The sequence below is a fragment of the Scleropages formosus genome, chromosome 5 (genome assembly GCF_900964775.1).
Source record: "Scleropages formosus chromosome 5, fSclFor1.1, whole genome shotgun sequence".
NCBI classification, from domain to species: domain Eukaryota; kingdom Metazoa; phylum Chordata; class Actinopteri; order Osteoglossiformes; family Osteoglossidae; genus Scleropages; species Scleropages formosus.
The window spans coordinates 19,311,064-19,331,937 of NC_041810.1; the positions used below are offsets into that span (position 1 = coordinate 19,311,064).

The 20,874-nt window shown below is 43.8% G+C and overlaps 3 protein-coding genes across 3 annotated transcripts; all 3 read right to left on the bottom strand.

The window, feature by feature from the left end:
* Positions 1–1,348: 1,348 nt before the first annotated feature.
* Positions 1,349–5,018, bottom strand: LOC108935889 (cyclin-dependent kinase inhibitor 1B-like). The gene is made up of 3 exons (XM_018754856.2): positions 4,188–5,018; positions 3,512–3,628; positions 1,349–2,378 (listed from the first exon to the last, which is right to left on the bottom strand). The coding sequence occupies exons 1-2, from the start codon at positions 4,723–4,725 to the stop codon at positions 3,528–3,530; spliced, it is 639 nt and encodes a 212-aa protein (XP_018610372.1). The 5' UTR covers positions 4,726–5,018; the 3' UTR covers positions 1,349–2,378; positions 3,512–3,527.
* Positions 5,019–7,594: 2,576 nt separating this feature from the next.
* yars2 (tyrosyl-tRNA synthetase 2, mitochondrial) lies at positions 7,595–11,701 on the bottom strand. Its single transcript, XM_018754976.2, has 5 exons — positions 10,899–11,701; positions 10,601–10,768; positions 9,723–9,878; positions 9,476–9,646; positions 7,595–8,675 (listed from the first exon to the last, which is right to left on the bottom strand). The coding sequence occupies exons 1-5, from the start codon at positions 11,690–11,692 to the stop codon at positions 8,516–8,518; spliced, it is 1,449 nt and encodes a 482-aa protein (XP_018610492.2). The 5' UTR covers positions 11,693–11,701; the 3' UTR covers positions 7,595–8,515.
* A 419-nt stretch (positions 11,702–12,120) lies between these two features.
* cdpf1 (cysteine rich DPF motif domain containing 1) lies at positions 12,121–17,797 on the bottom strand. Its single transcript, XM_018754987.2, has 4 exons — positions 16,852–17,797; positions 15,812–15,960; positions 12,985–13,096; positions 12,121–12,491 (listed from the first exon to the last, which is right to left on the bottom strand). Exons 2-4 carry the CDS (start codon positions 15,916–15,918, stop codon positions 12,360–12,362), a joined length of 351 nt encoding a protein of 116 aa, XP_018610503.2. The 5' UTR covers positions 15,919–15,960; positions 16,852–17,797; the 3' UTR covers positions 12,121–12,359.
* Positions 17,798–20,874: the final 3,077 nt, after the last annotated feature.

Below are 20,874 nucleotides of genomic sequence, written 5' to 3' on the forward strand. Positions count from 1 at the left end.
TGTTTTTTTTTTTTAAATCAGAGTTGTGCAACATGACAGGAGATTTCATCATACACTTAGAAGCTGCTCCACAGCTACATCTGATCTCTGCGAACCCTTTTTAACACGTGCTTCCCTCCCAACAATGCAATGATTCAAGGTGAACAAGTGTGAGTTGCTGTTTTCACCTTTTCTTTCTCACTTTTCGCCTTAAAGTCTGTTTTTACACACGTGTGTATCGCCCCCCCTTCCGCACGTCGCCGCGCGGTAAGGCCCGCACTGGGAGGGGCGGTGCCAGTGTGCTTCTGTTGCTGCTCTCTGATAGGACCAAAAGTGGTCCGGTGCTCTTATGCTCTTTCCGATTGGATCACTGATTGGAAAGGGGGGGGGCTTTCATTTTTTTCTTTTCTAATAGGCCCAACCTCATGCCACTCACATTCCTATTTTCAATACAAGGTAACGATGCAGCGAATACGAAGTGTTTTTGCGTATACTATATATTTGATAATAAACGAAATATGGCGTGAAGCCCGAATGGGTTCTGTGTGGTATTGCTGCGCAAAGCTGAAGCCGTACTTAGTACCTCGAAGTTTGAACGCAAGTGGAGCTTTCAGGCTTGATAGAATGAGTGCAAAAGAACCGAGTAGAATCCCAGATGTTCCGACGTTATTCAGAACCGAGTGACATTTTTTCCCAACCAAAGTCATCAAATCAAGTTTCTCATACTAGTTGACGTAGTCGCCCGGGTTGTTCCAGGTGAAAATTAAACGCGAGTGTTCAGTGGAGGTTTTGTGGTGCGTCGGAAGCGCTGGCATCAGTGAAAGTGTCATTCTTGGCAATAAATGATCAATGAGGGTAGTTACTGTCTGGTTCCCTGCGCTCACAGCTTATAGAAGAGCGGCACGTGACAGGTCAAACCCGTGGCGCTCTCTCTACGCCGTTTTCCCGCTCATAAAATAAAGTGCGAAAATGGCCCCTGGTAGATTTTCACTTTGAGAAAAGAGGGGGGGAGTAAAATGAGAATGAAACACGTGAGTCATTTATGCACGGACCCATCATTCTCTGTTAGTAACTTCTTTGTTAGTGCTAATGCTGCGAGACACTTCAGTCTCGTGATGAAAAGGGTTCAAATGCGATATAATTGACAAAGTCACTTATTCTGTGTAAGACCTCTAACCCTTTAATTGCAGTTGTGTATATAGGACATGGGCCTTTTGTTTCAAACTTGAATTAACAGGTCTAAATATCACCGAGTTGAAGGCACAGTGGACATTTAATATTGCAAAGATGCACTTAATCTTATTTTGGAGGTTGATACCCACCTACATGTTGAACATGTAACAAACACAAAACGCTGTGTAAGGTCCATTTCTTTTATTGATTTTAAACACGCATTACAAAATGCACAAGTACAATATTGTCAGGCTCAGTTTGCAACTTTATATGATTTGCTTTTTTTTTTTTTTTTTTAAAAAAAGGACCATCCCAGCATTTAAAAAAAAGCTTTGGACAGTCATAAAGAAACCCATTTTTTCCTAAATTAAAAAAAAGCTTGACATAAATAAGTTAGTATAATTTCTCAGTGTCTTTACACAGTTATATACACAAATACATTTTTGAGGTTTTACAAAAATACACAGGCAGTGTAATTTTTTGAAAAGGACAAATTCCACGTTCAATATAGTGCCATGTTATGACGTACATACATTTCTCCAAATATAGTTATTCTGCACTAACGTTTGTATTTGTGTTTTTTTTATATACATTTTGCTGCAGTATACTTCCACAGGTTAGCCAGTGGCTATAGATTAAACTTAAAATACTGTCTGATTCTGACCCTGTGTTTCATTTTTAATAATCTCAATCTTTTACTGCATTTAAAACAGCTTAATATTTAAAGGAATTTTTTATTTTAGTGACTAAGATGTGGCTTATTAAAACAGATCCTTAATGTACAATGCTTGGATGGAGAGAGAAAAAAAAATTACCCATAAAATGCATTACCCACCTTCAAAAAAAAAAAAAAATAAAAGACAGCATTTTGGAAATATGTAGGAAACTACATTTCAAGTCAAATCAAATTCACACAATTTAACAAAGGAAATTTGTTTCTTAATAAAAAGAATGTGCTACATATGAAAAGAAAATATGTACAGGTGTAAAAAAAATGGGGGGAAAAAATGAGCAAAAAAGGAAAACCTAATTGCACAATGCTACATTGACTGCTTTAGAGGCAAATTGAACTGAGTGCCGCCACTTTTAGTGTTTATGTTCAGTGCTTTAAAGAGCCTCCCTGTCCTTGGGAAAGTCGATATGTACTTTTCATTTAAACTTCAGTTCCTCTTTACTTCACCAAACACTGAGGCATTCGATGAAAACAAGGAATTACATCTTCAGTCCTGCAGGGGACAAGAATGGGGAGGGGGTCTTTATCAAGTCTCATTCTTAGAATCATTTCAGCAAGCGATTAACGTCTTTACGAATTACAGCGATAGTAAAAATGATTGTCACGTGGACGACGACCGAACTGCCTGTACTGCAGATATATTATTATTATATGCGGCTTGGCAAACACACCTGTTTTCTAGCTCTCGCTGCTTTTATTGCTCGATTTGAATGTGGTGAGAAAGGACTCCACCGTGTTATTACGCGACGAGACCGTGACTTTTACTCCCTCGCAGGAGAACGAGCCGAGGTCTCGCCGTCCGTCCTCAAAGCGCTACTTGCTGACGTGTAACAGCTCGCGCGCGCAGTGGAAGTGACTGCTCAGCCCCCGTCGGCCGGAAACCCCGCGCGGCCGCGGCACGTTCAGTAGCAGAAAGAGCGGCACTCGTAGTAACAGCAGTAGTAGTGGTAGTAAAAGTCGTGGTTTGTTTTCTTTAACCCTTTACGATCCCGCGTGCTGTAAAATCGCAGCAAATGACGATTTCTTTCCCGGTCCTCCCGAGTTGCGTCATAACAGTGGAATATTTAAGGCTTAAATATAAACTAAAGGCAAGGAAGCAAAACTGCGACAAACTAAAAGCTCTTCGATCAGTGATAAATGAATGCTAGGCAGCAGCAGCAGCAATAGAGCTAGACAAAGAGTAAATAATTGCAGGCACTTATTTGTGTCTGGCTCCGGAGAAAAGCGTGGGCTACATGAATAAATATAAATGTTTTAACTGCACAGTATAAATTCTTCACAGCGCGTCCTTAGGATGGACTTTTACCACGGTTTTAAGAGGTTTTAAGTTGGGGGGGGTGAAAAAAAATCGTCAATCCTCAACAAGACTGTTTACTCGTGAGTTATCACCGAGACACGCTGGACTGCAGTCCCCCTCCCTCAGTCCCTGCGCGCGCGCGCGCGCACACACACACACACACACACACAAAAACAAATCGAGGCAACACCTTCCAGCGTGCCGTACGTGACAAAAATCGAGGCGTGAAAGAAATTCCACACGCGCCCCCCCCCCCCCCATTAGTGACCGCACGCCATCGCAATACGTGTGAGTCCAGGACGCGTGTCCACGTGCAGATGATCTCTTACCTGTCCCGTGCAGCTCTCACGTGTGGGGGCTGGGGCTGCCCTTCCTGGGTGTGTGTTCCACGCACTGTGTCAGCTCTGCGCAGCCCGTGTGTGACCGTTTACTTTGAGAAAACAGCTCTGAAAGAACAAATACATGACGTCAGGTTTTCGGACCCGACCCCAGTTCTTGGATAAGCTTGGGTTGTTTTTCCTCGCCACGCACGTCTCGCCGAATGCAAAACCATATATTTCCGTGGAGCAGAAACGCTGTAAAACGGGGTACACGATGGGACAGCGATACAGCACACGAAGCAGCGTGGCTCAATGAAAGCGAACGCAGAAGACACCACACACACAGCGCGCGCGCACACAGTGCAGGGGGCAGAAAGGAGAGACACGGGACAGGGTCAAGTGTCGAGAACAATCCGTTTCGTTTGTTTCGTCTCAATTTACGGCTTACATACAATCGTCCCGTTACCCAGTTCACTATTATTACGGTGTGAAGCTTTGGCGCTCGTCCACATCAATCATGGTGACACACTGAACTCCGCACGCCCGGTACAGCAACATCGTACCGCTATTGTACCGCATATCATCATATGTACCTCGAACGCGCGGCTCTCATTGGTCGAACGCCTACGGGCTCTTTAATTCACAAACAACCTGGACGTTCAGCACCGGCGCAAAGTGACGGTACCGTGGTCCGCCGGCCTCTTCCTCCGAGCGGGGCTCTGCTTCTCCTCATCCTCCTGGTGATGAGTGACGGAGACCTCCTCCGGATCCCCCCGCTGATGGTGACCCACAAAGACCGCCGAATGGCCGGGCTGCTCTCCCGACAGGGAGCCCGAGTTCTGCTCTACGCGGTCACCCGCCGCGCGGCGCTCGCGCTGCTCCCCGCGCTGCTGCCCCCACGCGTGATTCGCATTGACATCCAGGCTTTTACTCCCAGGTCCACGCTGCAGTCGCTTATAGAAATCCGGCAAAAGGTCGCTGTCCACCGCTTGCCACTCGAAGGGCCCGTTCGGGATCGGCCTGTGCTTCACGAAGTCGAAGCTCCACTTTGCGGACGCCGCCTCCTCCATCTCCCGCAGGCGTCCCTTTAAATCCCGGTTTAACTCTTCGTGATCGAGCAGCCCGAAGAGGTTCCTGCAGGCGGAGGGCTTGGGCTGCTCGGCCGGCCGCACCTCCATCCTTTCCAGGGTCGGGCTGCCATTCGAAAGACGGACGTCTGACATTTTCGGCGCGCGCGAGACGAATTCGAGTTATTTCGCACAAAAACACACGCGCCGTGACGCGCAGCTTCCTCGGTTTTCGACGCAATGAACGGGAGACCCAAGAGCGCGCAGTCAGCGCCGACGCGCGCGTGCCATGCGTAACGCAGAGCCCGAGGAAAGCCGAGGGAAACCGCTCCCGAGCGATCAAAACAAAGCGCAGCGGCCGCAGGAGCCACTCCTATCCGCGCGGCGCCGTAGTACGAGGACCGTGGAAAAGACAAGCCCGTTCTGCACCCAATATGGCGATCGGTAGGAGGCTGAGGGCGGAAACAAGGATGACTGTTTAAACACAGCTCGCGGTGTGATTGGACGAGCATATAGCCCCGCCCACACCGTTAAGGTGGACTTTGAATACGGCGTCATAAACTGATACCGTACGCCATGGACGTTAAACAGAGGGGATACGCACGCTTAAGTACCGTGTAATTTCTTTTAGATAGGTTTTACTGCGATGTCGTAAATTATATTACCAGTTGCCTTCGGCGGCAGCTGTCCTCAGCAATAGTAAAAAAGTGCATGTATGTTTTACTACGTGATTATAATGATCAACTAATCGCAGATTAGGAAAGAATCGACGGATTTACTTGAGATCGCACGTAGCCAAGTTTCTCTAGCATAAAGGTTTTATCGCTATATAGATTTTAGACAAACCCGCCCATATGTTTTCTGCGCTGGGCCACAGTTTCCACCTTAACTGTGCGAAGTGAGGCGATTCGACCTTCTTGCCCCCATCCGCAATTCCCCCCCCCCACGGCTGTCAGGGTAATAAACAAGTTGACCTGGGCACTTGCTGCATGCTAAGATTTACTGAAATAAAATAAATGAATTTAAATAAACCGATTAAAACATTTCTTCTTCCTCCCTTCTTGTTCAGTTCATTCGGTCTTTTCAGATCTGAGAAAAAAAGCAACAGTGATATTAACACTTGCTGGCAAACGCAATATTGTATTAAACTCAAACGAGGCAACTCATTGCACTGTCCACATACATCATCATGTGATTCTTGGAAAGAACCTGTAAGAGACGCCGAGGCAAAGGCTGCTTTAGATGTGAATCCTACACTTGTTTTGCGGTATTATACGTGTAGGCTGGAATACACTACATTGTTTCTTGACTCTTGTGTTTGGTTCTTCTTGAATGGAAGAAAGCACAGTATTGGATTTTTTTTTTTTTTTTACAGTTATTATAAACAGGTGGATAAAGGTTACATCTGCACATATTTTGATTGTGGATAGTATTTTAACCATAGGTCTACAATATCTGTCAAGTGAGTGACCTGTGGGTTTGCAAACTTATTGTACATCTGTAAAATAGTAAAGAAAAATTTCTTCCAAGTCACTTTTGCTGATATCAGCAACAGTAAGGCCAATATAACATCTGAATGTGATCTCGGCTTCTTATTCGTTACTTTGGCCGGGCAAAAAGCTTCTGCGATGCTAGTTATTAATGCAGTCTTTGTAACTGTGCTTATGTACAAATTTTACGATTTGCTGAGATTCTCATCAAACTGGCTCTGCATCTGCGTTGAATTGATAGCATCACAGCTAAGGCTTATCGCTGTCAGACTTTGGCACAGTAAATACAGTTGCGTGTTTGTCAGGAGTCTTCATCCAGATAACACTTTCGAGCTTGTTCCCTTTTATGACTTATTTGCTAATTTTGAAATCATCATGAGGTTGCATAGCTATGAAATAGTGTTATATACAAGATGAGGTCACCCTCATTAAAAGTGAGAGATTTGATTCATTATGTAATACCACAACAACAGAGCTCTGTGTTCTGGAAAACAGTTGTGGTTTGCAGAACTCTACCTGTTCTTCCATGCCACCTGGAATGGCTCTTGAAACTGTTCTGGATAGTTTGTTAGAAATATTTTTAATTTCCTGTTGTAGTCTTTACATTGCTCCATAAAATCTAGATTATCAGTAAATATGTGTCATAGAAGAAATGACAGACAGATGTTTTTGGTTTTCATCAGGTGAAGGCTTGAAAGGCCAAGACATAGGACAAGAGACTCGTGACAAATCTGTGTAACCAGCTGTCTGTTTAAATAAATGTGGATGTAACATGAAAATTGAGATTCATAATAAATCAACAGCTTCTTATAATTGACATACCCCATAAAATAGCAAGATTTTATGAACACAGCGGGATTTTCTCTTGACAAAGGTAATTGTCCTCAATATTTTTTTTCGCAGGAGTAATTTATTTTACATTATTAAAAAATACATTAAAAAATGAAAACTAAAAAACTGAATGGCGCACTGCACTCACGTGGTTTTTTTCAGGCCTCATTAAATAAAAGATTGCTTCTGACCCCTAGTGGTCAAACGTGAAATTGTACTCTTGCTCAGGTGATAAAGTATTCAGCTGTATGGATTCTGCTAAGAGGTACTCTTGTTCATCTGAGCTTTTATTATCAGCTGTTACATTATAAATCCATAATCCTTGGAAAATATTCCATTCATTCTTCCATTTTTAAATTGGTTATCCTTGTGATGGTCTCTGGGGCAGCACATGCTGAGCAGCATGGAAGATACCGCTCTGATTCTCTGGCCAACTCCTCCTGGGGGGTCCCCAAGTATATGTAGGCCACACAAGATTTTGAATCTCTCCAACATTTCCTCGGTCAGCCTCCCCGTAGGGTATGCATGGAGGTTGATGGGGCATTTTCACTACATGCCTGAACCACCCTAACCGGCCTGTCTCAATCCTGAGGGACAGAAACTCTAGCTCAAGAACCTAATCACTGAGTTCCTCACTCTGCCATGTAGCATGACCATGCCACCCTGCAGAAGAACCTGATTTCTGCTGCTTATATGTATGATCTTGTACTTTCTGTAACCAAAGCTTGTGACCGAAATAAGGCAAGAGCTCTGCACAAAGCTGGCCTGCATGAAAAGGTGTGAAAGAAGCATTTAAGAAAAAATCTCAAAGCCCCTTTGGAGTTTGTCAGATAGCAATAAAGTGATTCAGCTAAGATATGGAAAAAGGTAATTGCCCGCATGCCAAAAAAATCACCATCCCTAAAATGGAGTGTGGTGGTGGCAGCATCATGCTGTGAGGATACTTTTCATCAGGAGAGTTTGGTAATCTAAGCAGAACTGGAAAAAGGAATGGTGCAAAGTACAAAGAATACTATGAAAAAACATTTAACTCACTGGTTCTGTCATGGTCAGGAACTGCTTATAACCAATGATGTTCTCCAGGGCATCTCCTGTACCTGTTTCAATTTCAGCTTTTCCTCCACCTCCTTCCTGTAGATGTCCTTGGCACTCCTAATCCTCATGTTCTGCTCTCTTTGAGCATACCTCACTTCCTACACATTTCCTACCCTTTAGGGTTTCTTCTTCTGATTAAGATGAGGCTTTAAGTCACGTGGGGCCCGGGGTTTGTTATTAGAGAAGCAGGATACAGTTCTGCTAGCTATGATGCGTCCATGCAGAAAGTGACACAATTAGTATGTTGATATCCTCCCTACATTGCTAGGCAAAAACACACTATGTATTTTGCTTTTATTACAAAAGTGCAAAAACCAGGAATACATTTTATATACATAATTGACCAATGTTACTATAGCATAAATGTCTAAAGAAAATTACACTGTTATGAACAGGGTAACATTTAAAATGTAATAAATTCTGTACACATTAATACACATGATATGGACACTTTTTTTATTCCTTATTCTGATATCAGTTTAGTACCACAAGCTGGAGCTGAAGGCTTGCAGAGGAGATGTTCACACATGTCACAGGTTTAGCCACTTGAGGATGTAGTAGTTCCTCTTGCCCACCCTGAGTAGTGTCAGGCCATTGGACAGGATGTGTTGGCCTGATATCAGCACCTGGTCTGGGTTGGTGGTCCGGCTGTGGTTGATCCAAACAGCCCCCTCTGTGATCATGTTGTACCTGTTCAGTACCAGAGCGCCAAGTTAGCACCAGCGACACACACTGGTAAAGCAATTAAATGCAAGGTTTGAAGGACACAATAGTTTGAGCTCATCACCTATGTCCATCTACATGGGGGTTAATCACTAGTGGGTCTTTCTTGGATGTCACTTTGACAATTTAACTGATGCTTTTCTCTGAAGAGACTTCCAATGACAAGTCCATTTATACAGCAGGGTACTTGTTACTGCATCAATTAAGGGTGAGTACCTTGATCAAGGGTACTACAGCAAGAGGTTGGATTTGAACCCAGATCCTTTGAATTGAAGACAGCAGTTGTAACGATAACCTTACCAACTGACACCCCAAGAGCAACTCTGTGGTCACCCCTCTGAAACCACATAATGATGCCAGGCCCACTGTGCACAATCTATGGAGTATTTCTGTTTTTAAAAGTTTTTCTTTATTTTAATTAAATGTAAAAAATGACTTCATGAAGACAGATTAAGGATAAAAAAAGTGAAAACAGATAGATACTACGTGTTAAAGTTACTCCATACTGTTTGGGTTTGTCCTAAATCTAACCCTAATCCAAACATTTAAAAGGTAACCACAAAAAAAAAAAAAACCTAGAAATAACAAGAATAAAACTCATGACCTGTCACTTCAGAGACAGGTAGAGTGATAGAGACACTAATTTGAAGTCAATCAGTACCCAGTTTTACTACTGGCAATAACTGCTTTCCTTTTCAATAATACCTTTAACCAACTGTACAAAATGGAAGGGGGCATCTATGCTGAACAGGGTCAGCAGTACCCACCCTCTGGCGCCCTCAGGGATAGCCCTGGCCTGTCTGCAGGCATCCAGCACTGTGGTTCCAGGCTCCACCAGCAGCTCCAAGAACGGAGCCTCCCTGAACAGCTCCTGCAGCTCCGTGTCACTCATCTGCTCCAGGGCCTGCAGGTTCTCCTGGTATAGAACGCTGGTACACCTGCCCAGCAGATGGTACATGGGGTCAGCGTGGCCCTGGCGAGGGACATAAAGCGCCCCTGGAGCTGGGTTCCTACCTCTTAGCACTCTCCAGGCCCTCCCTGCCATGGACCAGCTTTGTGACCTCCGCAGCCAGGCGTTTTTGCGCAGGCCGCTTGCTAGGATCCTGCCTCTGCTGTTCCATCACATGGTCCACCTCCGCTTCTGGGAGGAACGTGAACAGCCTGAGGTACCTGCAGCGAAAGCACGGCGCACTCTGACGAGGGAAGCGGTACGACAGAGCAGGAGCCCCAGCACTGTGGGCATTTAGGATGTACATTTTACACTGAACAGCAAAAGAAGAACCATTCACTTAATTTCTGCAGGAACCTACTGGAGAAACCCCACTGTCTCATTTAGTTATCACCCACAACTTTTGTAGTGCGAGAGATTGAGTGTGAAATCCAAGAATCACAAGGTGTCATGTTGATACATTATGTTTAGAAACTCTTCTTATTGTTATCATCATCACTACAGCAGCTTCTCCTAATAATTGTCTGATGTCATCGAGTTCCTGAAATTTCTGCATCCAGCAGACAGAATGTAAGCCACGCATAATTGCCAGGCTGAACAACAAATCGCAACGGGAGTGTGGAACCACCTTAATTCCACTACCTTCCACAATTCTTACAGCTCACTTCCGGTGTTTATAAGCATCAGTGTTCAGTAACAAGACATAATTATATTCATAAAAATGTCTCTCTCTCTCAAGTATATAAATACACACACACACACACACACACACACACACACAATTATAATTAAACAGCATGACACATTATTACCAGACAGTGGAATTCCAGGATTTACACTGAACCCAAAGCACTGAGCCACAGTGTAGGAAGCTTTAGTGGTTGGGCAGTGGGACCCCGTCGCGGCCCCCACGTCACGTCCGCACAGAACTCGGAGCACCTGCCTGTCCACGTTGGCATCAGGCTGCCGCACGAAGTACTGGTACAGCTCGAACGGGGAGGTGCGGTCCCCGTTCAGCCACACGGCGTTCCCGGCGGACTTGCCCAGCTTGTCCCCCGCCGTACTGGTCACCAGCGGGACGGTAAGGCCGTACACTTGTTGTCCCGTCATCCTGTCTCGCAAACAGAAAAGGACAACATACAGAGCAGCCTGTACTCGCTATCCCACACTCTGGCGTTGCGTTTTCCTTTTTGGCACCGTGCTTATATTTTTATTAATAAATGATGATGATGTTGGGTTACTTGTGGATGAGCTCGTGTCCGGACATGAGGTTGCCCAGTTGGTCCGTGCCCCCCAGCTGGATCCTGCACTCGTGCTGCTGGTTCAGGTGGTAGAAGTCATAAGCCTGGAAGACCTGGTAGCAGAACTCGCTGAGGCTCATGCCCTGCGGACTGCGGAGGCGCGACTGCACGCCCTGTCGGCTCAGCATGGTGCCCATGCGGAAGTGCGTGCCCACGGTGCACAGGAAGCCCACGGCGTCCCAGCCGCGGTACCAGGCGGCGTTGTTAAGGATGCTCACGGCGCCCAGCCGCGGCGATGGGCCGCAGAAGTGCAGCTCGTGGTTGCTGAACACCTGCTGCAAACCGCTCCTCACCCCTCTGATGTTGGCCTCCAGGACCTCGGCGGACAGCGGCTCCCGCTCCGTGGTCCTCCCGCTGGGGTCGCCGATCTGCGCGGTCGCCCCCCCGATCAGCGCGACCACATCGTGTCCAGCCTGCCGGAAGTGCAGCAGGCCGATGATGGCCAACAGGTTGCCCACGTGCAGGCTGTCCGCCGTGGGGTCGAAGCCGCAGTACACGCACTGCGGTCCGGAGCGGAGGAGCTGAGGGAGCTCGACCTGAGCAGCCGATTCGGGGAAGGAGTCTTTCAAAACGCCCCGCCTGTGCAGCGAGGGCAGCAGGTCAGTGCTAGTGGAGGCGGAGGCAGCAGAGAGCAACCTAGGCTGGCGGTCGAAGCAGCGGTGGTTCTTTCTCAGGAGCAACCGCCATCCATAGCGGCTGCCACCGCGAGCCATGTTAGACACAGGCGCCGCCATGTTGTCTTACGTCACGAGCGCAGCAGGCAGCTCCTCTTGACTGGCCGCGGCCGCCTACGTCACATTGACAAGCTCTGTCTTGATTGGAGCGGTTCGGTTGAAAGCATTCAGTAACAAAAATGCATAAAAAAAGGCACTCTAATGAAGCTTGTTTTGAAGAAACAGCAAATGAAATATGCTTCAAAATATGGAGTTCCCTAAGAGTGCATATTGTCGAAGTATCTGGAATTGCTCTTCTAGTTTACAAACACCATTGGGACTGGAATTCTGTACATAACTTGATTTGTTAGGGCCAGGTAACTTTGGATTTAAGTGATGATGAATAAAAATGTAAAAATGACATTCCATGATTTGAGTTAGACGATGTAAAAGCTCAGCTGGCTTCACTGTGAATACATGATCACATCAAATGAAATACTTGAAACAGGTTAAAATGTGACAAATACTTTTATTATGAAATCTTGATACAAAAGGAACAACCATGTACACAGTCATGAAATATTACATGTCCAAGGACTGCAAAAGTAAAGCAACACAAAATAAATGAGACATTTTATTTAGTTCTCCAGCCACTCCGCTAATGATAAAGCATGAAAAAGCCTCACATTATTTTATGGAAAGGTTTTAAAAAAAAAAAAATAGGTTGCCTCTCGACTGTCTACAGATGTCACGTAGTGGAAGATGTCTTCAGGGAGCTCTTTTTCTTGGCCAATTCTGTCCGAATTTGCTGGGGGAACTGGTCCAGATATTTGTTCACACAATGAAGACAGAAGCGCTTGCTATAGAAGAGGCTGCAATCCTAACAGAAGGCAGAGAAGGTTGGTGGTTGTGAGAATAAACCAGAAATACCACTCACATCTCCACCTTAATTACACAATATCGTACACACAACATACTGAGTAAGCTAAACTATAAATCATACCTTTTAAAATATTACAATAGTAATCTATCATTAATTTGAGTACAGTGCTATACAGAATATGGGTATCACATTCTTACTGTGAACCATGTCATAACTATATTATATATTATGTAACTATAAAGGGGCCATAGGAATTTTATATAAATGCCCATTTTAGGGCAAAAAAATCATTAACCAAAAGGTTAGTCTTTGCACAAAATGTCATGAGATTTGGTGATGTTATGTATACCTACTTGGGCTCACTTTTCAAACAGATGCAGTATTTTTTGCAGGTACAGTTTTACTTCAGAGACACACTATAAGTTGAATATGGACAATCAAGGAAGGAAATGTGAGAATAACTAACGCTGTTCATTTGCATTAAGCATACCGTGCCAACACAAACTGTCCGGTGGCACAAACTGCAGCTGGAACCCAAAATGAGAAACTTCTCCTTCTCTGGGCTGAAAGGGTCCTTCATAACAAAACACTCTTCAAGGAAGCTGGGAAAGTAAGCCAAAAAACATACACATCACGCCAACAAAACAAATACACAGAAGAAGAAAACCAACTGTTCTGTGTACTTAACACTGTTCTGACTGGCATGTTAAAATGCTTACAATTTTTTTTTTTTTTTTAATTAATAAAAAAAAAAGGCTGCTTTAAAATAAATAAGGCTTCTCTTTGCTAAAACACCTTTGCTTGGTAACATTGCCGGGGAATTTCCACAATAAATCATGCAGGGAAAACTTCATCACAGATCGTGAAGCCATTGAATTCGACTAAATAATGAAATCACAGAATGGATTAAAGATTTTTTTTTTTTAAAAAAAAAGTTGAAAATACTGTTGCAAGGAAAAAATACACCCAGCCACTTCATTATTTTCTATGAAATCAAGAATAAACCAAAACAAAATCTTGACACTTAAAACATTCGCATATATCTAAGTAAACTGAGAGTCCATAACGCTTCGTAAGCAAATCTTTGTGAAACAAGACATTCCAGTTTACAAACCCGATTTTGCAATTTACATCACGAACTAAAGTAAAAACCAGTTTGTGTAGAAAAGTTTACTGTATTGATTTTTCATACTCAAATACTGAACATTTCAAAAATTTTGACACAATACTAAGGGTAGATAGAATAAGTATGAATAATATGTTTAGCATTTAAAGATAAATGTTTAGTTTCTGTAAACAGCCAAAAGACACACTGCTAATAAAACTGCAACAGAAGGGGGGGGGGGGGGGGGGGAATCAAAAGGCCTTGGTTAATGTTCTGCAGTTTAAAACAAACACTTGATTATAGAAATATGGAGCTGTATGATTGAATTATGCAACAGTAATTCATTTGTTTCATCCTTAGCTAAGTGATTATATTATAGTGTAATTATAACAGGTTACTAACATTCAAGTTCATGCTGGGACAGATGCTCTTGGGAGAAGCTTTATAAATGAAATACAAAAGTATCTAATTTGTTAATATAATTACAAAGGTTTATTTGGATAATAAATTCACCAGCCAAGCTTGTAAGATTTTTAATAAACCAGGGATAGCTTTGTTAGTTTAACATATCTTTACATTTATTGCTGCCATCAACATTGTCCTGATACAAAATGGCAGAACATGGTACAGAGTTGAGAGTTACGAATTTGTCAAGATACAAACACTTCTCCTCAAATTATCTCTCATCGCATTTCCTTCACTCATACTTTTTAAAGGATTTGTCACTGAGCAAAACCTCTGTGTTTGAGTGTATTAATGTATAAATGGAACTTTATTAATCCCAGAGGGAAATTCTGCTTGGCTGCGGCAGCACAGGATATACAACATATACACATACAGACATACAGAGAGGCATACACACTGAAGACAGAGATAAGTCGATAAGTGATAAAATCAGATAAACGAGGGCAGTTGGTGGCATAGTGGTTAGAACGGCTACCATTTGACCTGAAGGTCGCAGGTTTGAACCTCACCTCCAGCTGTAGTACCCTTGACTACATTAAACATTTACTCATTAGCTGATGCTTTTCTCCAAAGCAACTTACAATGTTAAGCTACTTACACTTATTTACCCATTTATACAGCTAGGTAGTTTTACTGGAGCAATTTAGGATAAGCACCTTGGCTCAAGGGTACTACAGCTGGAGGTGGGAATTGAACCTGCGACCTTTGGGTCCAAAAGTAGCAGCTGTACTACACTAAAAGTTCCCCCCCCCCCGTAAGACACTTACCCTAAATTTCTCCAGTAAAATCACCCAGATGTATAAATGGGTAAATATCTGCAAGTAGCTTAACATTCTAAGGCACTTCGGAGAAAAGTTTCAGCTAAATGTACATGTGTAAATTTTTTGCGACCGGTCGCCATTTAGGAGTAAAGCACACTGAGGAGTACAAGTTATGGATGTAATGAGAATCACTGCACATGTTTGAATTGGTTAAAAAATAAATAAATCACTGTCTGTGCAAAGAAGATATTTCAGTCATTTTGAATGTACTTGGCAAAAATGTGCTATGAGTTCCACAGTATAAGCAGCTACTTGTGTAAAGGCCAGCAAAGGCAGAGGTACTCGATAAAGTGACTGCTTCAATCACCTGAAACTGTTCTCCTGCTGTGAAAAACACTTTTACTCTGAGAGTTGTGTGTCACTTTGGAAACAAGGGTCCGCTAAATAGATACATGCGAATATTAAGTATTACACCTTTGTCCAAGACAATCTAACAAGTTATAAACGGAGGAATGTTGCTATTGTCAAGCTTTGTCTGAGAGGAAGTTAGTGGTAAAAGTTATGTAGTGTGGATTTACGAACAGACCGAATTACGAACGAACCGCGTTCGTACGTCGAGGAGTCCGAAGTGTATTTAATTAGGATAAACAGGATTCACTCACTCATTTTTGTCCGTTAATTTTTATCCATATGATATGAACTCCGTATTAATAACTAAAGTGCAATTAAAAAGAGCGTACACACAACGTAAAGATTCGTTTACCGATCACCCCACACTCTCTGCTGGGCCGTACCGTACGAGAATTGCTTACCCTCAATCAATTTGAACTGCTGAGGATTAAGTTCGGCTTGACCGATCTTCAATCAAGGGCACTACAGCGGTGGATGGGAGTCAGGCCTGCCAGCTTGAAGGGGCAAGGAAGGCGGCAGGGTATAAGCACCCCGGAGTCGCTGCACAGAACGGTACTGTACTGTACTGTACTCACACGACGGCTCGGGTGCTGGGCGGTTTCTGTCCGAAGTAAGAGAATGGCGCCGTTAGTCCGCACAGCTCACACAGGAACTGACTCCGCGCGCCTCCGCCCTCCATCATGTGTGTCACATCACCGTGTGCGGGACGTCACTCTACAGCTCTCTGACGTTACATACAGTTCCAAGAAAAAGACAAAACACTACAAATTCAAGTCACGCTTACTATACAAACATCGACCATAACAGTTTTCTACGACAACGCATGGATATGTTCTACTTCCGGCGTCACAACGGTGGCCGAAGGAGGACAATCTTTGCGTAAAGGATGAACGAGGTGTTCGCTTTTTGCCGCCTGCGTCATTTCGCAAGCGCTAAAACGAATGAGCTGAAGTTACACTATTCCCTCATCGGTAGAAGAAAAACAAACAAACAAAAAAAAAAAAAAAAACTCACCCTATAGGAACGAAACCTGAGACTTGTAAAGCAAAAATGCTATTTTTTTTTGAACTGCCAGTACATAAATCTGGAGACAACTCTCCCAAATTTAACATTATGTGATCCAAATGAACGTTTGGCAACCGCATCGAAGAACGACCAGCTGATGGTAGTAGGCCAAGAATGTTTTGTGAAGATCAAGAAACATGAAGCAATGGAGGGCAACATAATTTTTCAAGGAACTGATGGAGTCAGGATTTCTACCACCAACCATGAGCGAAGCCAGTGCACATCATAGCACGAGTGTGCAATGTGCCCAAGCCTTGCCGCTGAACTCTATACGCACTGCACTATTACATACTAGACACGTCACTTTTTATTAGTGGCCACGTCTTGCGATAAAATACAGTAGTGATTAGATAACCGTAACGATAGTAAGATAAATATGAAATGTAGCTGATGAAGCATTACTCCAGCCAGGTTGTGCAAATGAGTAATACACTCAGTGGAGCTACTGGTCTGGATCAGGAATACTCATTGGCGACTGCTAGCAGCCTGGTAAGTAGTAAGGTAATTATAATTATGTTATTAATACATTAATGCGTTTTGCCTAGCTTACCCTCAAACTCCCTTTGTGTGTTGGACCACCTTCGTTCACTTCTCTTCAAATGTTTACATCATGGGCTGGTGCTCCCCATGCCTGGTTTCATTCTGGAGCCAATTAAACCTTTGTTTGGACCAAAAGTTCCCACTAGATGGCAATATAACATTTCTGTTATCATAAACAATGGGCCAACAAGGAAGAGGATTAATTCCAAGTTCCGCAAAAACTCCAGGAATTTTTAAACATGGGGTGGAAAGTCTGCCGAGTCTCCGCTTTCTTCACGTGCTGGACCAACGTCTGTAAATACCCCGTCATCAGGAGTGTCCAAAACACATAGAAGAGAGTTTTTAAAACATTTTGTGATGAAGAACAAGGAAAACAAGTCATTCAATGACTGCTGCACACTCGCTTAGTTGCTGGGTTCCTGTGTGTGGTCTGTATTCCTACATTGCAACACCTTCATTCTTTGTCCCCCCCCAAGAATCTTCCCGTTGGAGCATTACGCGCATTTTCAGACCTTCGCGGACTCTCGGCAAGTGTTTGGGGTCAGGACCTGAGCATCCATCCGCTTCGCTGCGCTCCCAGGGCGGTCAGTGCGAAGCGGACACCACAGGAGAGGTAGAGCCGCACTCATTCTACAGTGAAAACGTTTCAGAAACGTTTCTCAGTAAATGGAGATCCGTGATTCTTCGTTCAGCAGCAGTTACTTCAGGTCAGGTGTGGTTGCTGTTCACTGATGACTTGGTCAAAACTCGCAGCCAACATTTCTGTCAGATTGACACAAACTGTTTTTCAGTGCAAACAAGCAGACTCTGTTCTCTTCGCTCAGTCACTTGAAAAATCTGTTCTAAATGACTGCAGATCACTCAATCACTCGCACACTCAGCCCATTATTCAATCCCTCCTTAACTCGTTCAGTCACTTTGCCAGTCTTTCAGTCACTCACTACAAATCAGTGTTCAACTGCTTAGTTACAGAAGAATCAAAGAAAATCCAGGAATCCTTCCAGAGAAAGTCTGGATGAGCTAAGTGAGTTAGTCAAGGTGATAAAATTATCTACAATAAACAGACAATGCAAATAAGAAATTAGGAAACTTTATTGCTTATTCAATGTGCAGGTCATATCATACATAGGTACTGGGATAAAGAACATTTAAAGACCATCACAGGTTACGTAGCCTAGTAAAAACTGATTAGTGGTTTTTACAGATCTAGTTATTCACTTTGCTGCGGAAAAGCTGACACGGCTGTGAACGGAAAATATGGCAGAACATGATATCTCCACGTATGCGTCTTCGCAGCCTGGAAGGGGTTCCATATTTATGTGTGCAGGACGACTGCTCTCCAAGCGAGGGACTCCCGAGATGGCTGCTGCCAGTGTCTGGTGCTGCATTGCTGCCGTTCAGGGAAGGCAGTAGGTTGTATAGTTATCACCTGATGGGGCAAAATCACTACCCTGAAACCACACAACCTACTACCTCACCCTGTGCGAACATCAGTGTGCTTCAGCAGTGTAATTAAAATTAATTTCACTTTCGTTGACGCATTTAGACATTCCCGTGCTACTAAATGACTATCGCTGAAAGAGAAATCAGCTGTTGATGAGCAGTATGAAAAATAAAAATCAGTTTGACTACATACAATGACTTATGGGCAAATTGCAGCTAGATCTGTTCCACGGTCTCCTGTCTGCAGGTTGAACAGTGTCGGCTAAACAGGATACATCACGTGAGTGCTTCCATCCAGCGATGACATGACAGCCACTTCAGGAAAGACAGTAAGTTGTATAGTTATCTGACAGGAAGGGAATAACCCTAAAACTATACAACCTACTACCTCACCCCAAAGGACACTTTTCCAAGGAGTCTGGTCCAGGCATGGATACGATGTTGTGGAGGGCTCTGTGTGTGTGTGTGTGGGGCGGGGACAAGAATATGTATGACAGCCTGCAAAAATCCAACAAGGACAATGACTCACCTCGTGCAAGTTCAACACCTGATGTACCTTGGTTTCTGAGATGGTGCTCCTTTTTTCTTTAAAAGCTTTAAAATTAGTCTTCATGCTACACATCCTGATGATCTGCACATCCTCATCATCTGAACTCTGAATGGATGGAAGAGGGAAAGAAAGAATTTAAAATGAGTTTGCAATGTGGTAATTATTTCAATTCATTCATTTTATTTTTATAGGTGACACAGAGTGCTGAACAAAGTTCAGGATATAGTACAGATTATAATGCAAGAACAAAATACAGAGTAGCAGCAGTTACAACTATCAGGATAAACCATCTGCTAGCTGTGGAGAGGAAAACAAAAAAACTCCCACCATGATGAAGGGAAAAGTAGACCTCTGGGGGTTCATTTACCAGTGGCTTCCCACCCCTCCTGGACATTCTAACGTGTTAACAAGGGACCTGTATGGGTACGTCCAGCACTGACACTAAGACCAATAACACAAAGACTATATCCTGATACATAATATATTAAACGGTTTTCTTTATTCAGTTTATTCTTTACCTGTGTGATGATACAATTTTAAATTACTGTTGAAAATATTTAAATTTAAAGTATTTAAATTACTTCATAATGCAGTCCTTTCAAAAAGGCCACACTGGTTTTTGCCACACTTTTTATCATCAGGAACAATAGACATGAACAGAACATGACAGGAAGCAGCTTTGTTCTATAATTCTATATGCATTTAAGTGACAGCACTATCTATAATGTATTTCAACACCAAGCTCTCACTTGAAACTGTATAGAAGGGGAAAAAAGACAATTTCCTGTCTCTGACAGCTTCCAACTGTGACCCAAGGCATTCAGAGCTTCTAACTCCTGGACACACAATCTAACAAAATCAAACTAGTGCTCACAGACACTGACTCCTAGAAAAACAGAATCTAACAGCCCCCAAACTATATTTAACAAGACCAACTCCAGCAAAACACAGCCTCTAACTCTTAGATTGTGTACTATAACAGCTTCGGACTGTCTGAAGTTTTAAACTCTTGAATGTAAAGCTTCCCACTACCTCCCGGACTGACAAAATCCAACACATCAAAAGCCTTTAAGTCAAGCACAAAGTCTTCGAAAGTGTGTGTCTTCTGCTCACTGCCTCCAAAACCTACATAAATCCTCTGCATACACAGTGGCAGAGTGGTGCTCTGCAGCCAGAATCCCACCTTTGCATGTTTTGAAGAACTGCCCACACCGCTTCCGTGGCCCCGAGGTGAATCCACAGGTCCAGCTACAGATAAAACAAGTTAAAAAGGATGTCACAGAGTCACATGTCTCTTTCACCATTCTATCAGACATCCAGCACTTCACATCTGGCCATTGGTTAACGCAACCTGCAGCCTTCAGTTAATTTGGTTCAATAAATCCCCAACAAGGAGAAGGACCACAACAATACTAAGACAGCACAACATAAAACCTAGGACCAAATGTGCTCTTCCTGGTGCAGCTGCACTAATGAGACAAGGCTGTCGAAGGGGACTTCGCATTGCATTTGGTCTGAATCCTAGAAGCTGCTTCAGACTCTGCCCCCAACTGCAGCCCCACCCTGACTGGACTGCCCCCAGCGTGCCCTCACTCCTATATTTAGTCCCTACGAGTAACCCGGGTGCATCACCCTCGCAGGCCATGGGGTCGCGCCGCGGGTGGATGGGTGCAGACAGAAGGAATCCAGACCGGCGCGCAGTGTGCTGTAAAAAGGGAAACGTATCCTCATCTGGGCTAACTGAGGGGGATGAACACCTATTTATATCAGGACTGGTAGATAACAAGGTCCAGTTACGCACATGAGGCCAAAAAAAAGCAATGGTGGAAGGAGTGCGATTCTGCTCGAAGTCAGACAGAGTGACCTCCCTGTAACCTCCACAGTTCATAGGAGCCTGGGTGGCAGGAAGGCATGAAGTGTCTTTGTGTGACCTGTGCAGGTAACCCCTTTTGGGATGGGGTCCACAGGCTGGTAGTGATGAGCAGAGATGACCCTGGTGAATCAGCACTAATGAAGGAAGCTTATCAACTGAGATGCGTC

What these genes read in the sequence shown, in the direction of transcription:
- LOC108935889 (XM_018754856.2), bottom strand. Translation starts at nt 4,725, where the DNA reads ATGTCAGACGTCCGTCTTTCGAATGGCAGCCCGACCCTGGAAAGGATG. An exon ending in GAAGAGGCCGGCGGACCACG is followed by an intron (nt 3,629 to 4,187) that starts GTACCGTCACTT and finishes TTGTTCTTTCAG; the next exon opens with AGCTGTTTTCTCAAAGTAAA.
- yars2 (XM_018754976.2), bottom strand. Translation starts at nt 11,692, where the DNA reads ATGGCGGCGCCTGTGTCTAACATGGCTCGCGGTGGCAGCCGCTATGGA. An exon ending in GGACACGAGCTCATCCACAA is followed by an intron (nt 10,769 to 10,898) that starts GTAACCCAACAT and finishes TTTGCGAGACAG; the next exon opens with GATGACGGGACAACAAGTGT. An exon ending in CCTGATGCCAACGTGGACAG is followed by an intron (nt 9,879 to 10,600) that starts GCAGGTGCTCCG and finishes CTTTCGCTGCAG; the next exon opens with GTACCTCAGGCTGTTCACGT.
- cdpf1 (XM_018754987.2), bottom strand. Translation starts at nt 15,918, where the DNA reads ATGATGGAGGGCGGAGGCGCGCGGAGTCAGTTCCTGTGTGAGCTGTGC. An exon ending in CCCAGCACCCGAGCCGTCGT is followed by an intron (nt 13,097 to 15,811) that starts GTGAGTACAGTA and finishes TTACTTTCCCAG; the next exon opens with CTTCCTTGAAGAGTGTTTTG. An exon ending in GGACAGTTTGTGTTGGCACG is followed by an intron (nt 12,492 to 12,984) that starts GTATGCTTAATG and finishes GCCTTCTGTTAG; the next exon opens with GATTGCAGCCTCTTCTATAG.